General features: G+C 34.6%; 1 protein-coding gene across 1 annotated transcript in view; it reads right to left on the minus strand.

Annotated features, from left to right (window-relative positions):
* Positions 1 to 24334, minus strand: part of FANCL (FA complementation group L) — a 28908-nt gene that overhangs the window by 602 nt on the left and 3972 nt on the right. Inside the window, exons 4-13 of the mRNA XM_035321597.1 lie at positions 23690 to 23746; positions 21289 to 21386; positions 15898 to 15994; positions 11060 to 11128; positions 3145 to 3295; positions 2143 to 2226; positions 1475 to 1520; positions 1304 to 1385; positions 408 to 524; positions 9 to 80 (exon numbers count right to left, since the gene is read on the minus strand). Of these exons, the coding sequence (XP_035177488.1) occupies positions 9 to 80; positions 408 to 524; positions 1304 to 1385; positions 1475 to 1520; positions 2143 to 2226; positions 3145 to 3295; positions 11060 to 11128; positions 15898 to 15994; positions 21289 to 21386; positions 23690 to 23746 (873 nt within the window). The remainder of the gene's footprint in view (positions 1 to 8; positions 81 to 407; positions 525 to 1303; positions 1386 to 1474; positions 1521 to 2142; positions 2227 to 3144; positions 3296 to 11059; positions 11129 to 15897; positions 15995 to 21288; positions 21387 to 23689; positions 23747 to 24334) is intronic.

Consider the following 24334-nt stretch of genomic DNA (forward strand, 5'->3'; position numbering starts at 1 on the left):
TTCCTTACCTTGTTACAATATGGACATTCACCGAAGATGACATTAAAACTCTGTCTGCTCGAAGGAAGACCTTGTAGCCACTGCAACACAAATAAGTGAATTAAAATTCATGTTTCTTTCATATCAAATTTAAGAACTGTCTATTAACAGAGGATTTTGAAAATAAGAGTTCATTTTATATACATCTGACCTGGTGCAGGCCAAGCCAGTCTGTATAAGCACAAAGCAGGGCAGGTTCCCTTCCAGTGATCTTCCTTTATGAATTTTGGATTAGAACACAAGAGGAAGCACAGTGGCTTTTCTAGCAATCCTTATGGGATTTTGCTTCATCTGAAATTTGAGGCATGAAATGCTTATTTTTTAGGATCTGTCAGTGAGTTAACAAACAAGTTTGTCCCATTAATTACCTCATACAGGCAAGCCTGATGAAAAGGTTGTCCGCAGCGGGGATCATCGCATACTTGATCTGGAGTAGTGCCATCGAGTCGATAGGCATAGCAGATTCCACAGTCCTTAGTAAAATCCTGAAAACACGTGTTAATTTACAGTAGAACTGAAAGGAAGAACCAGGGATCAAACACAGAAACATTTTCATTTATCTGGCTTTGGTTTTGCATTTTTTGTTACTTAGAATTACTAAACATGTTTACAACATCATGGTCTTAACTGCGAGAGTAGTTCCTGAACATACAAGACTGCTTGGATATATTTTATCTTCTCACTGCATTACATCTAGTTTGACAAGCGTTTTCATTGTTTGGGGCCTTACCATTTCTTTTTCGTCAAACACAATTTGTCTTTGTATTTGGGCATTAGACACAAGACCTCACAGTCAGATATTACTTTAAAAATTTCACGAGTGAAAGCCAAGCTAGTAATCCAGTGTTGCAGCATTGTCAAAAATTAATTCCAAGTTTGTTTGAAATGCACCAGTATTTGGATGGCCTCTTGTCCCCTCTAAGCAGCTCTACCTAATTAGAACTTAAGTCATCACCATCCATAACAGAATGTTTGGATTTTTCCACATCTCATTAGCTACTCTGGAACTTCCTCTTTCCCTTTTAATAGTGAAGCCTGTTATTAATCGCCTTACTGCTATGAAGGCCACAGGAAAGTGTGCACCTCTAATCAAAGGTTAACAAGCTCTGACAATTGTTGCTTGAAGTTCAGAAGTCCTTATGACAATATATTAATCCAATTACCTCTCTTCTAAGTCTCTTATTTTTGCTGGCAGTTATAAAATGACCATTTAAATTTTACTTACTCAGAAATAACAACTGTTCATTAATAAAAAGCAACTTACACTTTCTTCTAGCACAGCACGAGATGGAAAATCAATTTCTAAGACGTCTCTCAAGTTTTGTAATAAACTGATTTTGGGGTCCCTGCAAACAGGAGAGAGGGAGAAAAAAGTCAACACTAAGAACAGCAAACACCATTTTAATTTTAAATCTGTATTACTAAAGATGCTTACCACAAGTGCATGTTGTTGTTCAGCTTATTTCTCAAAGGGTTAACCACTACAAAAAATGTACATATTCATTATAGTATCTTTAGGATCCTCTTCTGTCCCCTCCCCAATTCTACCTCATATTTCAGCACTGAAGGGCAAGGAGCATTTGTTGTTGGCTTTTTTTTTTTTTTTTTTTAATTACTTAAGACACCTAAGTCAGTGATTGCCCTTAGTTTTAAAAATTCGGTATACTAGCATTTAAAATATCATACTATTGAAGATATGATTTATTTCCCCTTAAGAAGTTGGCAAAAAAACGTGGGAAGTAGAATAAAAGACAAATATTTTCACTTACTACTAGGACATATGTAGTAGATTCTTTTATAAAGAAAATTATATTAAACTATAAACATGGTTGCGTAATCTGTAGGACAAAGACTTCCCTGTAAACTGTGTTAGGAAAGCACTTGAGAAAAGCATCACTCAGAGCAAAGCAGCATGCCAGGGATTTAGGCTGTTAAAAAAACCAACAGCATCTACTGCGTAAAATTCTCCTACTCACACAGCTTAATTCCTAGCTCCGCTTAAGCAGAGTTTACCCCAGGAGCCCGGCATAGCTTACACTAGTATCTCCTCACCAGAGATCAGATTCTAAAAAGGAAATGAACAGCCTATGTCTGCTGGCTTACCGTGATCTGCTCCAAGAAAGTAACACTCGGGGAGCATGTTTGGATGCCTGGGATCTACCTCTATGGTCACTGAAACGTTGTTCCCTAAAATGAGAAAGCAAATCATATGTGAAGCTTTTCTTTGCAATCAGTAACTTTAAAAACTGAAACATTCACTATTTTAGAAAAGTTTTAAATTAGTTATTTCAGGATTTTTTTTCGTGAATACAAATAATTAAGAAGTTGGTAGGTATCCAAATTAATTGTACAAAACATCAGTACAAAGTTTTTCTATTTAAATTTCAGTGGACTGTAATTAAAAATATCAACTTATTAAAAAAAATATCAGACACTAGTCTTAACACATAGAGATTTATTTTTGAATAATGAAATTAAATTAACATTATAATCAATTTGAAATCTTAGTGATATTTTAAAGGTAATAGAGATGTAAATGTTATTAATTCCTCATCATCTTTTCTAGTCAAAAAGACAAGAGCAAAGCTAGCATTAAGTCGTTTAAGTAGTAAAATCAATGTAGTAAATCCCTCCACCTCACTCTTTACCTAACCCACCTTCCCGGCTTTTCTGCCTTTGGACTTCCTTCTAATTCTCCTGTCACTCTTCCTGGACAGGATCCATCTAATACAATAACTCCATTAAAATGCTGGAATGAATGAGAGAAGGGCTTCTTTTAAGCTCTATTTTTACAAATACTAATTCCTAGAGGTAGCACACAAGTCCTCATGTTTCTGAGCTCATAAAGTTAGAGCTACACAATATTTTCCAGCAGAATTTTTCATTTTATATTGAACACCATAAAGTCGTAACAATTTCTTAAACAGGCTCTGTATTCAGATGGAACGTAGGTTTTTTGTTTGTTTTTAAATACAAAGTTAAGAGTTGTGTTTTTAAGTCTTACTTTTAGTTTACGTAACCTGATTAGATAAGCAGAGCAAATAGCAACCTGAGTTTTACTTCTACCATGTGATACCCATGTGATTCCTTCAAATCTTTTTGTACCTATTGCAATTCTTCTCGATGTAGCACTCCGCGTGGGATTTTCCGGCTCAAGCACCCATGTCTTCCCATCAATTTCATCCATGGCATCCCAGAATTCTTTCAGTGATTCTAATGCTGCCAGGAACTGATTATGGATGTCTATTAAGGAGTTCTAGGAAAAGAAGAAATTTAAACATATTATACAGTTTCTATCTATGGCTATACAGAATATTAAAACAAACAAACAAAAAACCTGTAGGTAATTTAACAAGTGTTAAAATCTTGTATCTATCCAATTATTGTATGGTACCAAAAAATATTGAACCCTATATAATAATGCCTTTTTTTTCCTTTTAATTGAAACACCACAAATTCAGTGCACGTGTATCCGGAGTACAAATAATTTCTCTAATCCTGGTAATTCTAACACGTTGTGATATACATACATTATAGTTGGATTTGAAAGTGTTTTAGACTCCTTTTTTTAGGAAACTTTTCTAAAAAATGGTAACAACTATTCCTTTCCATTATAACTTGTAACAAAATTCTGTAAAAGTTAAGTAAAAATCAGCATCATCTACTATTAAACTTCTAACATTATGATAGTTTGTCTCTGCTTCATCTGAGCAAAGATTTAACACAGAGAAATGCCCACTAAACTAAGGTAGATTGGGGAAAAAAAAAAAAAAAGCTATGATGTATAGCCAAATAATGTCGTAAAGGTCTCAAAATTAAGCAGCATTAAACCAGGTACTTAACATTAGATTTCAAACCATGTAAATATGGTAAGAGAAGGAGAAACCATGCAATAATCAGAGGATTACACTCAAGGGATTTCAATATTTGAGAGTGGATTAGATGGAATCAAAAAATCTGTGATTATACAGGACAACAGACAGAACAGCAATGCAAAATAAGTCTTTTAAACATCACTGAGCAAAAAAGAAGTAATTATTTCTACAGGAAATGGCTTCTTCAAGTAGAGAAAACACTCAGCAGTCAACCTTTCAAAACGCAGATGCCCAGAGGTACAAAACATGAAGCTGAATTTATGGAACCAAAAAGAGGTGAAGAAAGCAAGGAGGCAAGAGATGCGCTTTATTTGGAGTAATACTCCATACAGGTTTTGAGCTGAAGTAAGCCTGAGTCCGATGTAAAATGGAACGAGTGGAGGAATTCGGAAGTGTCATGAACAGACCAGTGGGAGAAGACCAAGCAGTCAAAACAAGGCTTCATGCGGATAGATGAAGCTACAACAGGAAAAAGTGAAGGTGTCAAAAAATGGTAAAAGGAGACACTGAAGGGAGATCAAGTAGGGAAAAAAAAAAAAGAAAAAAAAGAAAAATGAAAAGAAAATTAAACAATCAGTTCTGAAGAGGTATTTTTCTACAAATAACAGTAACACGAAAAAATACATGAAATGGTCTCCTTTAATATTTAATGATTATGTTCTACCTTTCTTACCTGGACAGAAAGAAGTAATTTTATATATATATATTTTCCCATTGGAAAAGTATGATTTTTATATGTAATAAGTTTTTATATTTTATGCATACATATTCTAGAAAGAAATGGTGCAGCTTCGAAATAAAATGCTACATTTTTTCCTGCTATTATTAAATTAAAGTAGGAAAGCACTTAAGCAGAAAAGTGTGAATACTGCCAATCTCAAAATGTAACGCTTATTATCTTTAAAAGCATTTTGTTACTTTTATAATACCTGAAGTGATATAATAGTGTCAGTCACTTAACCACATCTTAGAGTATAATATCTTCATCTTAAGTACTATTATTTCCAGTATTTTAATAATTTTCACACAGTCCTGAAATGTGATCTTTTGTGCTCTGATGACACTTAAATTAATAGCATAATTTTCTGGTACTTGCAACAGTTGCTTTCCATTTTGATTTTTTACATTTTTCTATATCACATACAGATAAATCCTCTAATAATCATTTTTATCTTTATCTTCTGGGAATTCAAAGGGTTTCACTAGGAAAAAGAAACATCAAGGGATTATAACCCACAGATAAGTTTTAAAATCCAATTAATTTTAATACTAATTGTAATTTTTCAATGATGTTCCTTAAAAAGGTAGTTAAATCTTTTTTTAAAATGCACTGTTCATTTGATCTTATTTGCATGCTTCATTGATGTTGCCAGCTGTCTCCCGCTATATACATAAATGCATCTATAGCTATTTAAATACACCACATGTTTGTCATGCAAACCATGGAAACTCTAACATTCCCTTTTATCTTTTTATTTGATTAACCAACTAATTTTGGTCATTGCTCAACACTCTTTTCTAAAATACTGTCACGCTTTTTCTTTTTTTTATCTACACATCACCAAGACAGTCATTAAAAATATCACACAGCACCAACTCTCTGTTTCTTGGTAACCTTTGTGCATTAGAATTTGTATGAAATATGTAAAATATTATTTGAAAAACAAGACATTCATACTTCAGGATGTCATCACTGGCTACCCACCTGACTCTAAAAATCACTAGCAAAACTGAACTAGTTACTCCGTCCTCTGTAATTATTAGGTTTCCATGACCATCAGGCAAAACATACGTTATAAGAACATAAAGAACATTGTGGCAGTTTAATCTTTCACAACAGCTTAAAACAAAATGAAGATAATTTTAATGTCTAATATAAACCTTGCATGTTACTTCTAACTACTGAGGCACTGACACCCGCTTCCCGTACTAGCAGTAATTAGTAGCTAGCAGAGGTTAGGACTGTTACGAGCATGAGAATAGTCACAAAACCTAAATGTAGGTTGTTGTGCAAGTGGATATCACAATCTTTTCTAACTGAACCACGTTATTTCTTTCTATGGGATTGCCTACATTTGTTGCACTGGCTGGAAAGTGATCCCCTTGCAGCTATGCCCCCTCAGTCTGTAGGGTGACGGGGAATTTCTGAAGTCAGCACAGAAGGCACTAGTGAATGCACGGTTCAGGCTGAAACACTGCACAGGATTCTGACCAGATCTTCCCGAGAAAACAGATATTTCCACCCGGACATGGTCCTGGGCAACCTGCTCCAGGTACCCAGCTTGAGAAAGGGGTTCCAGAGGTCCCTTCCTACCTTAACCTTTGTGTGAGTACGAACAAATCGTATCCAAGACAAAACATTTCTCTTACAAGGAATGGAGAGTCCATCAGTAGGAAAAGTCAAAAGTTTCACTTGCTTTGACTAGCAAAGCAGCGTAAGAGAGGATGTGATTATTACCCACAGTTTTATTACTGTTGCTGTACAAGGGACCTAGAGCTAGAGCTGGTGGAAAGCCCATCAGATGTGGACTCACACAAAGCCAACAGCTAGAGCTGGGTTCCTCTCCATCACAGCACTGAGTCCTGACAGTGCCTTCCAGCCCCAGGGCATCACGTTTCTTTCAGGTGGGAGCCTGGTAAGTTTTTGGCAGAGAGATACTGCCTGACTTAATGATCCAGGTCCCTTCAGCTCTCTTTAATGACCACCACAGAAACCGAGCAGCCCAAAAACATTACTGAGTTTACCAACAAAATGCATAATTAGAAGACCTCCCTCTGAGTTTCCATACAGAAAAATAAGAGACTGAGAAAACCTTAGTTTGGAACACTCAGCTCGAGATCCCTTCAGCAGGCTTTAAAGGATTCTCTGCATTAGAGCATCACCTCCAGTGACCATAGTCATAGCTGCAAACACTCAACACTTCTCCAGATTTTTCACATATCAAGTTGTGAGTGTAGAAAACAAAGAATATAATCAGTGATGACTTACGATAGGAATGCAGTGTGACTCAGCAGTCAGTTTTCTCTCAACAAAGCATATATCCAGCTAGGCTCTATGAGACAAAAATCTGATATATACTGCTACCCAATACACCAGTATGATCCTTTGGACTGAACAATTCTGTATTAATTTATAGAGCCACGATTTTATGGTCTTATCAACTGAAAACAGGTAGGTGCAGACACTGGGCTAACTAAATTGGTTATGTTACAGGAAAGCAGGCATGTAAACATACTGACTTCAACATGGTTCCCTAGCAGTTTTAGAAAACTGACCAAACTTTTACTATTTCTGCTATCAGACTACATTTATGCTCCGTTTATTTCAGCAACTGGTAGATGAAGCACTTATTCTGGTCAGTAAAAATCAGGTATCCTGGACCCACCTAGAAGGCAACATATTCGATTGCTGCTCCTCTTACCCCTGAGCTTTGTCCTTTCGGCCTCTCTGCAGACTGGCCTCATCCTAGTAACTTCTCTTCTACCAGTGAAGAGTGTCACGTAGTTCTGCAGTGGTTTTGTTCCCATCCTCTGCACTCTCACCTCCATCTCATCACTGGTCCTCGTGATGATTCTTTCTTTTAGTTTATTCTAATTCAAACACTTTGGTTTACAACCACTGTTCTGTAAGACTCAGCTTATCAATAACTTGGATTACACTCTTCCCTTCAATTAAATGAATAAGAAGGAACAGAAAAAAAAAGTCACTCTAATCTTTGTTCTTATTTATAGAGCCAGTGACTTTAAAGAAGTGCTACACGATACATAGTAACATTCTTGCCAAACTTTAAACACCCATTCCAAATCCTGGATGGATTGAATATTAACCAATTGGTAGTAAGAATGTTCAAATTATGATCGACACAGTGCATTTTATCAAAACATTTGTTTAAAAAATACACAAACAAAATTTATCTTTACTGCGAGGTTTGGTGGATTTTTTTTTTTGGTTGGTTGGTTGTTTTTTGCTAATTCTTCCTAACACAAAATTTGCTTATCCTGAGGAATCCAACAAAATTAAAATAACTGCAAAGCATCCTAGTGGAAAATTTAAAGCAACCTCAACTTTAGGTGTTGTATGTATTCACAGATAAAATTTAATAAAGTGAACAGTGTTCGGCTGGCAAAGGGATCGGCTGTATTATCTAAGCAATGTATGATGCTTTAGATTTGTTTGGACTACTATTTATTACTTATAAATTGAAGTTGAATAATTTTCTTCCTTTTTAGCACAAGTCCAACTGAGACACAACACTCTCAAATCTTTATAAAGCGTCTTGTCAACCATCTCCATTTTTTGTACTGATAGATACATAGAACGGAGGTCTGTGAAGCTCCTTTGCTAAAAAAAAAAAAGCAATTACGATACATTCTACTGTGTTTCCATCAAAATAGCTAAAGAATAATCTCATTCATATCACTATACCTTCCGAATCTTGTATTACTGTTTCATTGCTGGCTGGCTGGCTGCATGACCTCATTAGTCATTAATTTCCACTCTCCTGACCTTCATGTAGCAAACCAGGTGGGCAGTGGTCAGTATAGAAACAATACCCTGACGTGAGGGCAGCAGAATATAGATGCTCTGAAGCCGCAGAACCATGCTTTCCATTTATGCTAAAATCTCTAGACAGCACATTTATCTGGTTATTTAGAAAAAGAATGTAACTGAAATAAGTAGACGTTCTTGCACTTGTCATTGAGAAGCACTCTGCATTTATTTGGCACTTATAACAGTAGCAGCAGCAGCAGCAGCATTGCCCTTGGTGCTGATTTCTTACTACTCTAAAATGTCTCCTCTGAGCCAGAATACACTGGCTGTTGCTGATCATGCTGTGAGACACCTGCACTGGCTACTAGGCTTGTCATGACGCACAAAACCCTACCATCTTCAGCTTGACATTGTGCAAGTTATAATTATTCATCCAAATGAATATGTCAGAGCAGCAGCAGCAGACCTCTCATCAGAGCAAAAGAAAAATACATCAAAACATTATCAACCCAGCAGGAAGACAGGGACCATAAGGAAAATTACCCATTTTTAATATGGATGCCATAAAGCCATGTCTATTATTATACCAAAAAAAAAAAAAAACAAAAAACGAGACACCCAACAACCCCTCAAGTTTAAAGTCCATGAGCACTGAAAAGAACCTGAAATAGGCAACAGCAGGGGGAAAAAAAATCAATTACCTGAAATCTATTTATACTTTCTTTCACAGGAGTTTATATTATAGTAGTGCAATTGCTCAATTTCAGTTAAGCCTTGTCAGTCTTTACCTTAAAGATGACCAACAAATATTAAAAATAAAGACCCATCAAAACTTCATGTTATTTTAATGGAAGGTATGTATGGTGTGTTCTCTCACCCTTTTAGGAACAAAAAAAATTGCAACCACTTGAGGACCTGCTAAATTGCTTTATCTACGTTTAACCCTTATTTTACCATGGCATCAAGATTGCTCACTATAGTGATTTCCATGCATTTTGAGAATAAAAACAAATTTAAATAGTGTATGAAATGCAATTACTACAACATTTTTTTTCCATAAGTGTAAGGTTTGTGTCACTCACATACAAGGTCAATTTTGAAAAAAGACTGGACAACTGAAACAAGGTTATCAGCTTAACGTACAGGCTGTTGGTATTTGGTCCAACATTATAGCAGATTATCTGCAGCTGGAATTAGTACCTTATGATTTCAAAACATATGTCTTCAGTTACATACCTACCTCTGTTGTTTGTGTTTTCAAACACATTACCCATAGGTAATTCTAACTGTAGAAAGATTTTAAGATATCAAGCTCTGGAATGCCGCATGTTTTAACAGGAGATTTTTACTTTCTTATAGTGTCAATATTAATGTGTTTGCTTACATCTTTAACTTGTCAAAGAATGCTGCTTCATATTATGTTTTTCAAGAACATTTTATTAAGACATAAATCCAGCTGGTAGCTTCAAAATTACTAACAGTAAACTCAGAGCAGCAACAACTGTCAAGGATATTTGAAATGCTGTTAATTTGAGGCAACATATATTGCATTGATATAAAAATTAATAAAATAATATTAGACATATGGATAACACTGGGGATAAGAAACAGCACTTGAAATCCTGCCTGTAGTACATGAAATCCGGTACAATCTAAGGGAACAACAGTATCTATTTAAATCATTCAAAACCACAGCACAGAATCAAAAACTAAAATTACACACGACAATAAGCATGTTTTTCATTTGCAATGGCTCATTCTTGAAATTATTTCCTCAAGCTATCAAACTGAAGGATCTACGGTGATACACAAAACCTTGAGTTTTGCAGTCAAAATTATATGCTCATCTTAAAATTATTCTGATGCAAAACTTTCAACCATGTTCCCTATATAAATTTAATAGCACCAAGACAAGCTTTATTGATGGTCAGAAATCCTCACAAGAGTTAGATTTATGACATGCCATCACTTATATAAAATCTATTTTCCTGAACTAAATGAAATTAAACATCAACTATTTTCTAGAGATAATTCAAATTAACTTACAACTAAGCGGTCACATTTAAATCCATTTAATCAAGTACACATGCTCTATTAAGGAAGAGAAATAAATGAAATATAAAGAAAAAGACTAAAAAAAAGACAATGACTCTTGGTTCTCTATATTGACAGTAACTGTTAAACTATGAAATTGGAATTCTATTAAGTATTTCCTTGTTCTTTTGACTATAACTGAAGTTTTATTACCTTATGGAAACTATATAGGATAATGAACTGGGGGACTGGCATTTTTCTAAAAGGCTGTCAGCTTTAGAAGGTGCTTCTTTCTATATAAAAAGTTTATTGTGCATATATTTACCCAATATAATTTCTAAAGATATGAATTTTCAGCTGTATGAACAGCTTATGAGAAAAACAGCCAATATGAGTGCAAAGCATAAAACATGCGAGGTGTATCTAGATGGCAAGGAAAATACTAAAAACAATATCAGAAGGAATACAGAGTTCAATTTTACATTTACATAAGCAGGTATGAAGGTAAAATGCACACAGGGAAAAAAATCTGGAGCTACGAAGTCCAACACATCATTACCACCTACCTTCGCATACGTATCATAATTACTAAAGAAGGATGCATAGTACAGAAATTTACCTGTGGCATCCAGGAAACAGCAAACTGAACAGGAAAATCCACAAGGCAATCTGGTGGTTCTGTTGGATACTGAGGGACAGAAGAAAAACACAGTTCTTTTTTTAAAATGTGATATAAAGTCAGACCAACACTCAGCTGCCAAATATGATAATGAAATATGAGCACTTTGAGCATCTTGAGAACTTGGCTCTCAAAGGAAAAATATGCAAGGAATTTTCAGAAATAGTTATAAATGATAATTATCTTTTTAAGAAACCTACATGTAAACAGTTTTTTTTAATAACAGATTTTAATAGTGGCAGGAGAATCACAGTTTCCTGTGCTCAGTGTTTGCAAAGATATCTTAAAAAAGAACTTAAGACAAAAAAGATCAAATACTAAAAAAAAAAATAAAATGTTTCCTGGCATCTTGACAGCATCTTAATAGAATCTTAATGTTACCCATGCAACATTCTTGTTCCTCAGTTACCTGTAGTGGATATAAAAGTTTAAAACAACAACAACAAAAAAGCCCTTTATGAGTCGAGAATTAGAACTAGAATATTTGTTCTGATTGGAACGCTTGTTTTTTCTTTTGAAACTTAAAGCAAAATAAGCACAAAACTTTGTAGAAAGAGATGAATGAACATACACACAAAATTAAAACTAACAGGTCCCTCGCTCTGCCTGCCCCAAATTAAAAGGCATCCATTAGGAAAAGAACAAATAGTTCTGTTAAGAAAATCAAAGCTACAAAAATGAAAGGTTTGATAAATCCAACAATAACCATCTACCATCCATTACATGTGTAAAAATATTACAGTTCATTATCCCAATATCAACCCTGTGGAGAGTAAGTATTTTCTGAAAAGTAAAGCAGCAAAGGAAAGAACCATCTAGGTACAAACAAACTGTGTCTTTTAAAAATAACACCTATACAAAATCTTATTCATCTGAGAAATTCCCTCTTTCAGTCCTATGCGACCTTCCAATGACAGACACAGAAGTGTTATAAAAATTGTATTAGCATTGCATAAACTGCCAAAGCAAGAGAACGTTATAGAAAATCTTACTTGGGGGGAAATATGAAAAAAGTCCCAACTTCCTCAGAAATAAAAACAAAGAAGTTAAGTTTAGCTCTGCTCTTCCCATAACCATTCTCTATCCAAAACACATTTCTACGTATAGATAATGCGATTATATACCAGACACCTGGCAATTACTGGAATCTTCTTTATTTTATATATAGTGTAATTCCACAGTAATTACTTTCCAATTGCCCTCTAAGGCAAGGAGCAAAAAAAAACATAGCTTCCCAAGAGCATCCATTCTTCACTTGATTTTAGTAATAATCTGGTGGATTTAGGCATTCCACAGAAATTTGTTTAAACATGCATTTTTTTTAGGACGTCTTCATTTCTGTTTTTGGTTAGATATCCACTTTCTGAAGACAACTTCCCTACCTGAATATTTACTATTTTATCAGATTGGTGGCAGACAAGTTAAATAACACTGACAGAGCAAGAGAGCTGAAACAACTAATTTGGACAGGAGGCAGTTACAATTTAGAAACGTACAGCCACAAAAGCTATTACAGTTTCTTTTACTGTAATGTTGGTATTATTTTTCATGAAATACTTTAGTGCTTGCATAAAAATAAACCTGTTTTCAATATATAGAGGTATGCCTAGAATAAACTAAGGCAGACCGATTTCTCTGTAGGATTAGTTTTAGAGCTACCCCAGTTAAAATACCAGCAGCATTAACCAATTACGTTCTTACTTTCTTGATAAGTAAATACATTTATGCACTCATTTGAGGGATGCCTTTGAACAAGTGGTTGCAAACATATTCTACAAATGTTTTATTATTTTTTTAAATACCGACAGCACCTTATCTGCATTCTTAGTCAAATTTTCCTTAACACTATACTATTGTAACGTGTACCAGCTAATTGCCAAGCACTATGCAACAGTGATTCTGTACATATGTTTAGTGTAATGCTTTTAGAGCATGCGGGGTGAAATCCTGTATAAAACAAGGCAAGTGACTCCGCAGGAGACAGTATTTTAAAACAGTATACCAGAGCATATCAATGGCATCATGTGCCATTACAGTTGCATTTAAATTTGTATGTTAGAAATCATCCTATTATTCTTCAAACCAATTTAAACAATTATAAAGCAAAGATTTATATTCTGTATTTTTGAGCACGCAGCTGAATTTATCTAGAAAAAATATTTTCAATAACCCTCGCCAAGCCATTCACTTAATTACCATCAAAGCATCTCATTTACTACATGGCATGCAAATTATTGCAGAGGCTATTAGAGTTCTTGGGATCTGAAATGGCAAGCACCCAACACACTTCCAAGAATTAAAATATGAGTTTCTCTTGTAAAGCAAAAGGAAATCTCATAAATAAAACGAATGTATTTGGTTTTGTACCTTGCAAAAATGCACACTTTGTTTTCAGAAAACTTCTCTAGATCATGCATTAAACTGTGAATGGAGAAATATTTCTGCAGACATTTTCAGCCAAATTAAACTGAAAACTATTTCAGAAACCGTAAACTGAGAATTAAACAATATATCCTCTTATGACAGTCCTATTCATTTACAAAAGTCAATATTGCGTAGCAAATGACTTGATACATATGCCTATGATAAGATACTCTCAATTCCTCTAGATTTACTTGGATGGCACCAAGTTTCCTAGATACTTTACAAATGCAGATTATAGACAGCAAGAGTTCTAAAGGACAATTCCTAACACAAAGCACATTCATACAACAGCAAGAGGAAACATTTGAGAAAGCATATGAAAAGTCCTCAAAACACATCCAAACCACTAAGAATGACAGTGAAGGGATATTTAGGGAAATACCTAAATACGTAACTTTATGAAAAATAACTTATTAAATCACTTATAGAAGTGGTGTGTTTTTTATTTTTATTTTTTCCTGAAAACATCATCAGCATGCTTATAAACTCCTTCTATTGTATGGCATCCACAAGGACAAGGCTGAACTAACCATCCTGCCGGAACACATACAAGAGTCAGCAACATATGCTCGGGGAAGAGGTTTAGCTCTCATACTAATCTTAGTCAAAGAACAGCATAACAATAATAAAGCGTAATTTTGTTAAAGCATGTTAGCAAAAGAAATCCCTTAAAAAATAGTTTGAAGTATTTTCAAATGAATGAAATACGTATATCAAGGAAAATCAAATCCTCGTGTCAACAAAACCATGTTTCACATATAAATTTTCTCTTGTGGCAAGTTTAAATGCCAGACAGTTTAAAAAGGACAAACAATTGATCCTTTCATCATAAAAATCACTTGGGAAAAAAGAAAAGATTGATGATTACTTGTAAGAGCAGACAAGTTGGATAATCTAGTCTTTTTATTATGCTGTATCTTTAGTTGATAGAAAGTGCTTTTTTCTGCTACCAGGAGTCTCAACTTCACAGATTTTATTACTAGAAAGAAAATGTGCAAGTTCTTAGAAGAACAGAAAACAGGTGATCTCAATTCTCCTTACGGAACAACGATAAATTAAAGATAAACAGAACCAACCAGCATATAAAAGTGTTGAACTACTTGGTAAAAATGGGTATTAGACTGTATTTTGTTTCTGTGCTTCTGTATTTACAAACAGTTAAAAGTCTTTCACTTAACTTCAGTCACCATAAACTTAAGAAAAAGCTCATACTAAGCATGGGGATAGCAGCTCCCTTCTAAACAATGACAATACAGTCTGGTTTTTCTTCTTGCATACTAAATAGATCACAATTTCATTTCTTGGCATATATTTTCCATCATTTATTAACATAATGTATTTAACAGCTTAACGACTAGCAAATTAATTAATTCACTTCTCTGTATGTGTAAATATACACACATATAAGTATACTTAAAAAAACAAAAAAATCCTTTTCTGCAACCACATTTCCCTGGCAGTTCCTTTTTCCCTCTAAGGTAAAATAACTTGTCTTATATAAAACTAAAAAACTCCTGTTTTTCTGTTTTTTCCAAGGAATATAGGAAGTCTGTAAAGGTGAAATTTAATTTCACAACACTGTGCCCAGTCCTCATCCCTTCAAGATGATTATCCCACGGGATGGATCAAGGGTAGTTCCAAAATCCAATGTTTAGGTAGTGTTTGCATCCACTTTTTTCCCTAAACTGAAGATAACAGCAATCACCATACAATTATCATCATACAGACTGGATGTCTGTTAAAGATTCATGCCTTAAAATGAGAAATTCTACACAGAAATATTACAGTTTTAGTTCTGTTCTACGTATCAGGAAAAATAATTTTACTGCTTCTACACATGGCATGGACTTGGTTTGTAAACACTGTCAAAATCAGCCAACTATTTACACTAAAAAAGCCTTTTTTTTTTTTTTTAATATAAGAACCTCAATTCTGTAGTCAGTCTGTCATAAACCTTTATCTCTACAGCTTATGCAGTAAGACTTGCTAAAGAAGCAACCCAACAACCTCTATTCTTGTCAGTTGCTCAGTCCCTGGACTGAGTAATAATGAAAGTCTCCAAGTGGTTTTGTATGTGATACAAAAAAATAATTGCAATATCATAAAGGATTTTTCATATAATGCACAGCCTCATATAAAAAGATTCCTACGGAATAAGCATAATGTATTATGAATTTTCAATGCAGATAAAGTCTGAAAACTCTACTTTTTAGAAAAAAAAATCTCAAAAGACTCAAAAAACATTATGCTAACAGCAGACATGCTAACAAACCAACCAACTCTGAAATCCTTATAAGTTAAAAAATCAATTTTTTCAAGGAAGCCTTAAAGTATTTTCTCCCAGATAAATTCACCTTTGCATTTAACTTCAGAGTGATCAGATGTTGTCGACCACATGAGTCTTCAGCTTTTAGCTTGATTGTGGTAAGACTAGTATCCACATACGCAACTCTACAAGAGAAAAGAAAACTCTAACAGTATTTTAAGAATTACAGCTTGAAAGGTCTGCAATACTCTTCTTAGTCTGTTACAAATATTAATCAGAGGAAGTCCTATATGCCAACCATTTCTGCTGTTCTAGATTTACTGCTGTTAATACACCAGTCTACTGCTTAATGCAGTCATATATCTTTGGGTTATTTACAATGTGTGTCAGGGCTCATGCTGTGGTCAGTGAGCGCTATGTTTCAGTTTTCCATCACTGGAACCTTTGACACACACAGCATGTTCCTGTCAGCCTCTACTTATGTACACATTAAACTTCCTGTCAAATCTTTGATCCATTTCTGCAGTTTCTTACAGTATGAGACTTTTATGCTCTTGATTTGCTTTTCTCTTCAATGAAGTTCTCTTTTATTATCAATATTATTATTGTGGAAAATTCAGTGGATATTGGTTCATATTCTGAAATTGATTTTCTACAGAAGAGAGTACTGGAACAGGTACAAAATGAGTTATTTACAATGATTTGCCTTTGTTTCATGACAGTTTTACACAGTATAAATGCACCCAAGCAAGTAGCAAGTATATACTAAATGTAAGTAAGTTTTAAAACTTATGACATAATCACTGACTTTTTGTTTAAGATGTCACTCTGATTTGTGCTTCCCACAACAATGAAGACGAATACAATTGTAAAATACATTGTAGTATTGAAATACGTTCTGCTGAGTAGCTTCAGCAACTGCCCAAAAGGTTCAAACTTCTATTTTAAAAATATATTTATCAGTGAACTGGGTATCTGGGTATTTTGACATTTTTACTATACCATTCTTGTGTAAAGGTAAAAAGCAGTCTAAGATTATTGCACACCTTATCACCCAGACTGATGGCAAGGCCCATCAGAGTTCAAAGCAAGCATCTGCTTGCTGACCTAAGTAACTTTTTTTTTTTTTTAAAAAAAAACCATTACATACTAGCCCAGTCACTTTGGCCAGCATGCTGGGACAGATGGTTCTCTTTCAGGAGAAACTGGATACATGGTTGTAGAAGTCTATACAAGAAAAAGTAGACCTGCACCAAAAGGCATGCACATTCCTAGGCAAGAAGTGAAAAGATGAAAGTCATCTCCACAAACACACAGCCTCAATATGAGGGAACTAAAAATACATATGGAAAAAGCTATCGTGGTAGGAAATAGGGAAAGAGATATTATTTCACATTTCATGCTGAGTAATTTTAACGCGATATTAAATTGTCCTACAGTTTCCTGGGAGTATTTTGACACTCCTTTTTCCTACAACAGTTTAAAGAAATAGAAGTCTTGATAAAACTGCAGTCAATCAAATACAATTTATTTAGAGAGAATTATGGCATTCCTCCTCTAAGTGGAAAAATCATTACTCCCACCTCGCTCAAACTTTACCTCAAAATTATATCACAAAGTTTTATAAAGATAAGAAACTAATTATAACACACTCCTCCATCAGATGGGTTGAGAAATGCCCAGAAAGAAAATTCATTGCTGGTCTTCCTTCTTCTCAACAGACTGTAAAAAGCAATAAGCTGCCTCTGGGGAATGAAGGAGGATTCAAATTTCCATTTAGGACAGAAAAAAAGAACTCAGCAGCTCAGTGGCTACTTGTTCTGCAACATCACTCTACCAATCTCTGGATAGGAAAAGATGAAAAAGTGAGTTCTGTAGCACTGGAGAAAGTTGGACAACCCTGTAAAAGTAATATGAACTTCTTACGAGTGTATAATAAAAGAAAGAATTGTTTAGATAGGTGATATTTCAGCTATATAAACCTTTATTCCTCAGTAGGCTCCATCATTTTATCACGTATAAAATAATGGAATGACCATAAAGATGGAAAGCCTCAGTTAAATCTCCAAAGTACTGTAATTCAGCGTAACACACAAATGGTATTTCATGGAGGCACATGACAAGGCAGGATTCCTTGGAAAGGGAGGAGGCAAGAGAAGATACATTCTATGAAAACAAACAAAAAAACTTGGCAAGCATCAAGCAGAGATCAAAATGTCATTCAGGCCTGAGAAAATTTGGATCGTGACTCACACCACGGACTCCAGAGATGCTAGCAACATTTATGCACCCACGTGAGGGTAACGAGTCCTACCAATGTTTAATAGTCAAGAATCTACCTTCCTGAGGCACTGTCATGGACTCAGCTAGTCAGATTATGAGATAAAGGACAAGCTTTTTTAGTATTGCTGTTGCTTCATATGTACCTTCTCCCACCTCAACTAATTATGTTTGCACCAGGATTTTTTGATCTGCTTAAAATGAAGGAGGAACTCTTCTTTGAATTCCCCAGCTGTTAGGAGGGCAGCACTTGGTGGAAGAAATTTGCTAAAACTTTAAAACTTATCCAACTAGGATTTTTGTGTACAAGTATTTGAATATGACACAGTGTGTGCCCCACACTTAAATTAGGTCAAAGAACTAAAGTTTTACATATCACAAAGGAAGTGATGTGTAATTCACAACAGCCAGCCAATTTGCAACCTTCATTACTGCTTTTACTTTCAATGGTTGGGGAGGAAAGAGGAGTAAAATCATTCCAGGTACTATATGCAATTAGTGCTTGAGAAACTTCACATATTTCTTAGATTACTAACTCAAACACGCTAAATCTGTGCTATGCTTAAAAGCTTCTTTAATTTTTTATTTTTCCTAAAAGGAACAGTAATAAAGCCAGAGGCTTCTCAAGGTGTGAGCAGTGATTGAGGCTACCTGGCAGTAGGAAGGCTTAGTTTCCTGCTGAAAGTCCATACCGACATGCTTTTCATCTGCAAATACACAGCACCTGCAACCCCAAATCAGTCAAGGTTGAAGCCTTTTCTGCAGCCCATTATATTTTTAATTAGAGGTGTAACAGGCTAATACACTTCAAATCTTCTCTTTTTTAATTAGAGGTAAAACTTGCTAATACACTTTGAATTGTCTCTCTAGGATATTCTCCCTCCAACCCATCACAAGGCAGATACTATCTCTTATATAAAGCTTAGCCCCTTTAATAATCAACCCCCCACCCCCAAAATTAAATACTGACTACCACTAACACAAGTAAAGAGATGTACATTTACTGAATTACATGACTGCGCTAGACAAAAGCGCAACGTAAGCTGTGTCTCTACATGAAAATCATCTTGATCTAGAGAACACCTTCTGTCTTAAAAGCATGTTGTCTGATAAAGCACTGAGGTGTTTTTTTAATAGCAAACTGCTGAATATTTTGTATGCATAGCAGGTCAGAAATACCGTTTTTGAGATAAGCTACTAAGCCATATTTCAAAAGTATATTATATTTAGCTACATACACAATTTATACATTTAACTATATATGTACTAGATTTATATATTCTATTATGAATACAGTACACTAATATATTTTCAATTATATTTATGTCGATCTGTTTTGCTGGCATGGGCTTTTTGGAGAACTTTTTTGGGTGTGGGGAGCGAGCAGAAGGCATGATTCAGAATTTATTTCCCATGTGTTTAACTAATATTCTCACACTCAGGTCTGAGAAATTTGAAAAGAATATATAATGGATTATCACTGAAAAGCTTCAGCTGATTTAAAAAGAATGCTTTAAATCTTTAAATAAAAGTGGGTGTTCAAAGCAAATTCCCACTTAATGTTAATTACACGATTTATTTATACACAATTCAGGTGAGGAAACTCAAAAACTATTCTTCAACACCAGGCTTCTTTTAATTTTTATTTCATGTAGTAAAATAAACACTTGTTAAATCACTGTCAAAGACTAAGGTAAAAGTAGATTTGTCTTGTTGAAAGCTGCAAAAACAGACTTACTTTCATTTTACAGCATGTAAAACAAAACTTTTCATTCAAAACTCTTCAACGTATTACACAAACTTTCATCTTTGCTTATTGAAAGAGGGCACCCAAATTAATTCTATATTATCGGTAAAACTAAACACAGCCTATGAATATATTTCCTTCATGCCTCCCTGTATAGAAAGTGCTTTCAACTCCATAAAAGTCTCCTAGAGCTTCTAGTAAAAGTCAGCAAAAAGAGGAAGTGCTGCAGACTTCGGAAAAATTTCCACATGGACCTTGAGTACTTGATCACAACTCTGCGTTCCTTCAGGTTTCTGCAAGAACCTTGTTTCCCTGTGTAGGGATGTCAAATTAAGTTTGTTCAATGAGCTTATCTGACGGTATACTGGACTGTGAATAATATGACCTGTTTGAATGCATTCAAGACCCTAATGAGAAGGTTCTCAGAAGTAGCTATGTGTGCATTTCTTTCCTCAACAAAGGCAAATATCCTTTGCTAATTTGACATTCATTCCCATGGTATTAAAATGACAGTTCTAGTGTGGGTGAAAAGACTCATTTCTAGTTTTTAAACTTCCACTTCTTGTTTGATAGATGCTGAATTTTTACTACAGCATGTACCCTCTCTGAAACCTCTTCTTGAGTGCACTGAGCCTACACACCCAAGCAACGCAATTTACACTCTACTTGTGCAGTAACAGACCCTCCTCATAGGGGACACACCTCCCTCAAACACCAAACATTGTCTCCATGCACAGCTGAATCAAGAAAACCTTTTGGAGACTAAGGAATACTTTTCATTAGCCCTGATTTCTTTTATCTGTTTGAATCCATTTGGGTAGCAAGAAACATGGTAAGTTTCTCTCTGTGGGTTTCACAAACTGCTGTTTTATAGTTCTGGAATTACAGTTTTCCAAGATCTAGATTCCTCTAGATTTTCTTAAAATCTAGATTTACCTTTGTGGATTAATTATGCTTTCACTTTGTCTAAGGAGGCCCTTGCGCTACGAAGACAAGATAGAACTGTTCTTTAAAAATTATTATAGATCTAAAAAAAACTATGAACAGAACTTGTGTAACTTAGTTATAACCAACTCCATAATCACATCACTGTTACCCTTCACTACGCAACAGAAATACCCATAATACTATAGAAGTTATATATATATATAGAACTACAAATGTTTTATTGCATATGTTTACTATGCCAATAGTAATAGGTCAAAGAAGACTCGATTGCTTAGTAGTAGCCTCTCACCTTTCAGCAGTTACTTCATACTGAAAATATGCTGTCAGCTGATACAGGTTTTTTGTTTTTTTAAATGAAATAAACAGCTGTCTTTTAAAACAAGAAAGGCTTCTGAATAAAATAAATTAACTACACAAGTTATGTTTAATATGTTGGATCCATGTATACAAAATAACATAATATTTTAGAGATAATCTCTAAATAAAGTAACAAAATAAACATACTTATTCCAACCCAGTATTTCTAGATCTCTGACAAGACAGGAGTAGTATTCTGGTGGTCGTGGTATATGCAGCTCTTCTGTATTCTTTAAAGCAATTTCCTGTTTAAAAGAACATTAAAAACATCATTAAGGAAGATTTAAATATTTTTGCATCTATTTAGTCATGTGATTTTCACAATTCATTCAAAAATATTAAGCTTATGTAAAATTAACTGTACACTGCATTTGTTTTGTTATAGCCTCCAGCTAAAGCAGACAAAAGCTGTTTGGTAAATTACTTCAGATACTGCTAATGAAAACATCTGCAATTTAAAAAAAACACAGATGTTGACAACATAGTCTTCAGATGCAAATATCAAATGTGCCTCTTTTTCAAGCTAATAAATTTGAAGCCAAGCATCTTGTCTGAAAGAACATTTTAAAAGAAGGTTCTGTGAAGCCCACAGCTGTTTCCTGAGCATCACAGCCACAAAAGACGACACATACATGAAATCCCCCATATTATCCTTAAGCAACTATTTACTACTAAACATAATCAATCAAAAGATACTCAGTTTCTCAGTTTTAATACGATAGGATCCCAGAGAACAAGTTCTGGTATAGACACTTAGTAGGTATGTTATAAAGCCTCAAGAAAGTTTTATGAAAAAGGTAATACCAGATTACAGAGACAAAACAAACCATATGTTCCACGTGTTCATGTTGTGCTACTTGTTCTTGAAAAGTATGCTTTGGTTAAAATTATGCTTACAGGTCATATGAAGTGAGAGCTGTTTCCAAAGCTACAGTGATTATTAATGATGACTGCCAAGAGCAACTATCAGTGCCACTCAGTCTCAGCATAGACCTGTGCTAAAAGATGGCCCAACAATTAAAAAAACAAAAAGAAATTGCAGGGGACAGGGAAAAGAAAAAAAAAAAAAGGAAATGAGAGGATAAGAGAAGCACAGCTTAACTGACACGGAAAACACTGAAATGTCACCATGACCAAGGTTTCTTCATTATTATTAAACTGAATTCTGCACCGACGTAAACAGTGAAAGTGAAATCATTAAATGAAAAAAATGGGTACTCCAACGGGAACAATTTTGAACAATTTTTCACTATGGTGACAAAGTTTTAAACTTTGAAAATAAAATAATAAAAATGTCAAGAAATTTCAAGAAAAAAATCTGTTATGCAATTAGCAAAATATTTGTTATTACAATTACTGTGACCAACTTCAAGATACCTGCTTTAATATTTTAGACTTTTTGATACGTCTTCATATAATAAGGTATACTTTATGATATTTATTCATATAATAGGCAAACTTTATGATTTAGTTAAGAACAAATTATTTTCTGTTGTGTATACACAGGTAATACAGAAATTACAATAAAACAAGAAATTATAATTTAAATAAATTTAAAACAATGCCAGTATAACAATCCTTTCTCCCCAGTTTGTCCTCTACTATTTTTTGGTGTGCTGAGGTTCACTTCACGGTATGTAACACTTTACTATTTTGAATGAATTATACTTCCTCTGCAGCGTCATTCTGAGGTCTTATGTATCCAGGCAAATAGACTGGAACAACTATTGTGAAATACTCCAAAACAGCACCAGGCAGACATTTTTATGTCTTATTCCAAGTGCCTTTGCCTGCTTCAGCATAACCCAGTTTGGCAGGAATTGAATCAGTGATAAAGTATTCCTATTGTAGAGCACTAGTATAACACTAGGAGAGTATTTTTGTTGTTGTTGTGAATAAAACTTAGTGTTTTATTTCTAAGTAGGTTATAAGCAACTATTCTTTGCAGAGAAGGCTTGTAAAATAATATTTTAGCAACGGACATGAAATGGTCAGTTTCATGCTGTTAACTGAAGACTTCACTCCTCTTCTAAACCCAAATTAGAAACTCTTAATAGAAAATACACAGAAATCTCTGTAATATTAAAGAAAAAGTTTTCTACATTTGTTCATCAAGTTCTCACACTGGTGAAAACACATGGAGCACTCCACCGATTGTGTGTAATCCGCTTGTATTATTGGAAGCCACACGCCCCCGCCTCCCCCCCCCCCCCTTTTTTTTTTTTTAACATCTGGACAACACCAAGAATTCAAGAAGATTATAAAGAGGCTAGCTCTGTGTTGAACATATTGACATCCCTTGCCGGAATCTTTTTTTTTTTTTTTTTTTTTTTTGCAACAGTCCGATTTCCAAAAAGTACAGTTGCTTAAAATCTTAAACATATTTATACAAGCATTATGTGAACAGCATACATACATAATCCCCTATGAAAAAAATATATCCATCTATTAAATGGTAAACCGTAAAAAAAAAAACAAAAAAAAAAACACAGTAAAACCTAAAGCTATGAGAATAACCCTTCTCCCACATACACATTCTGTCACTTACCAAAATAGTTTTCAGCTCCACCATAAAACTGACAAGATCTGGACAGCTGTGCAGTCTCTGGAAGGAACAGAAGAACAGAGCATCAGTGCATTTTCATCTCTTAACTTTTAATGGTAAATAATTTCCATCTACTTTTCTGGTATCGTCAAGCCAAGAAAGAAACAGAAAAAAAAATACAGCAATTAAAGAACAAAACTCCCAGAGCACAGGGAACTTCAGTGAAAATTTTCTGCCACCTTTGTCAAATAATGTCACATAACAAATTTATACAGTTTGTGCAGACTTCACGCTTCATGTACTTACAAAGACATTTATGAAGACTTCAGTCTTCATCAGTGAGAAGGGAGGCTTTTGCATCACTCAGAATGGTTTTTGGTTAAATTTTCTTTAAGAACTCTCCAGACCCATTTGCTTTCAGATGCTGCACATGTTTAACAGACCCCTATCCATCTTCAAACGCAGCAGATATTTACACTTCACTTTCTTCAGCTCTCTCCCTTTGGTTACTCTACAGTCACAGCCCTTGTTCTACAAAGGGATGCACAGTCTGTGAGATAGTTTCTCAACCAGCACATGTGGCAAAGATGCCTTCTTAAAAAGAAAGTATTCTTCATGACTGGAGTGCTGTTGTATCCTTGCTCTAAA

The sequence above is a fragment of the Oxyura jamaicensis genome, chromosome 3, assembly GCF_011077185.1.
Source record: "Oxyura jamaicensis isolate SHBP4307 breed ruddy duck chromosome 3, BPBGC_Ojam_1.0, whole genome shotgun sequence".
In the NCBI taxonomy this organism is placed as follows: domain Eukaryota; kingdom Metazoa; phylum Chordata; class Aves; order Anseriformes; family Anatidae; genus Oxyura; species Oxyura jamaicensis.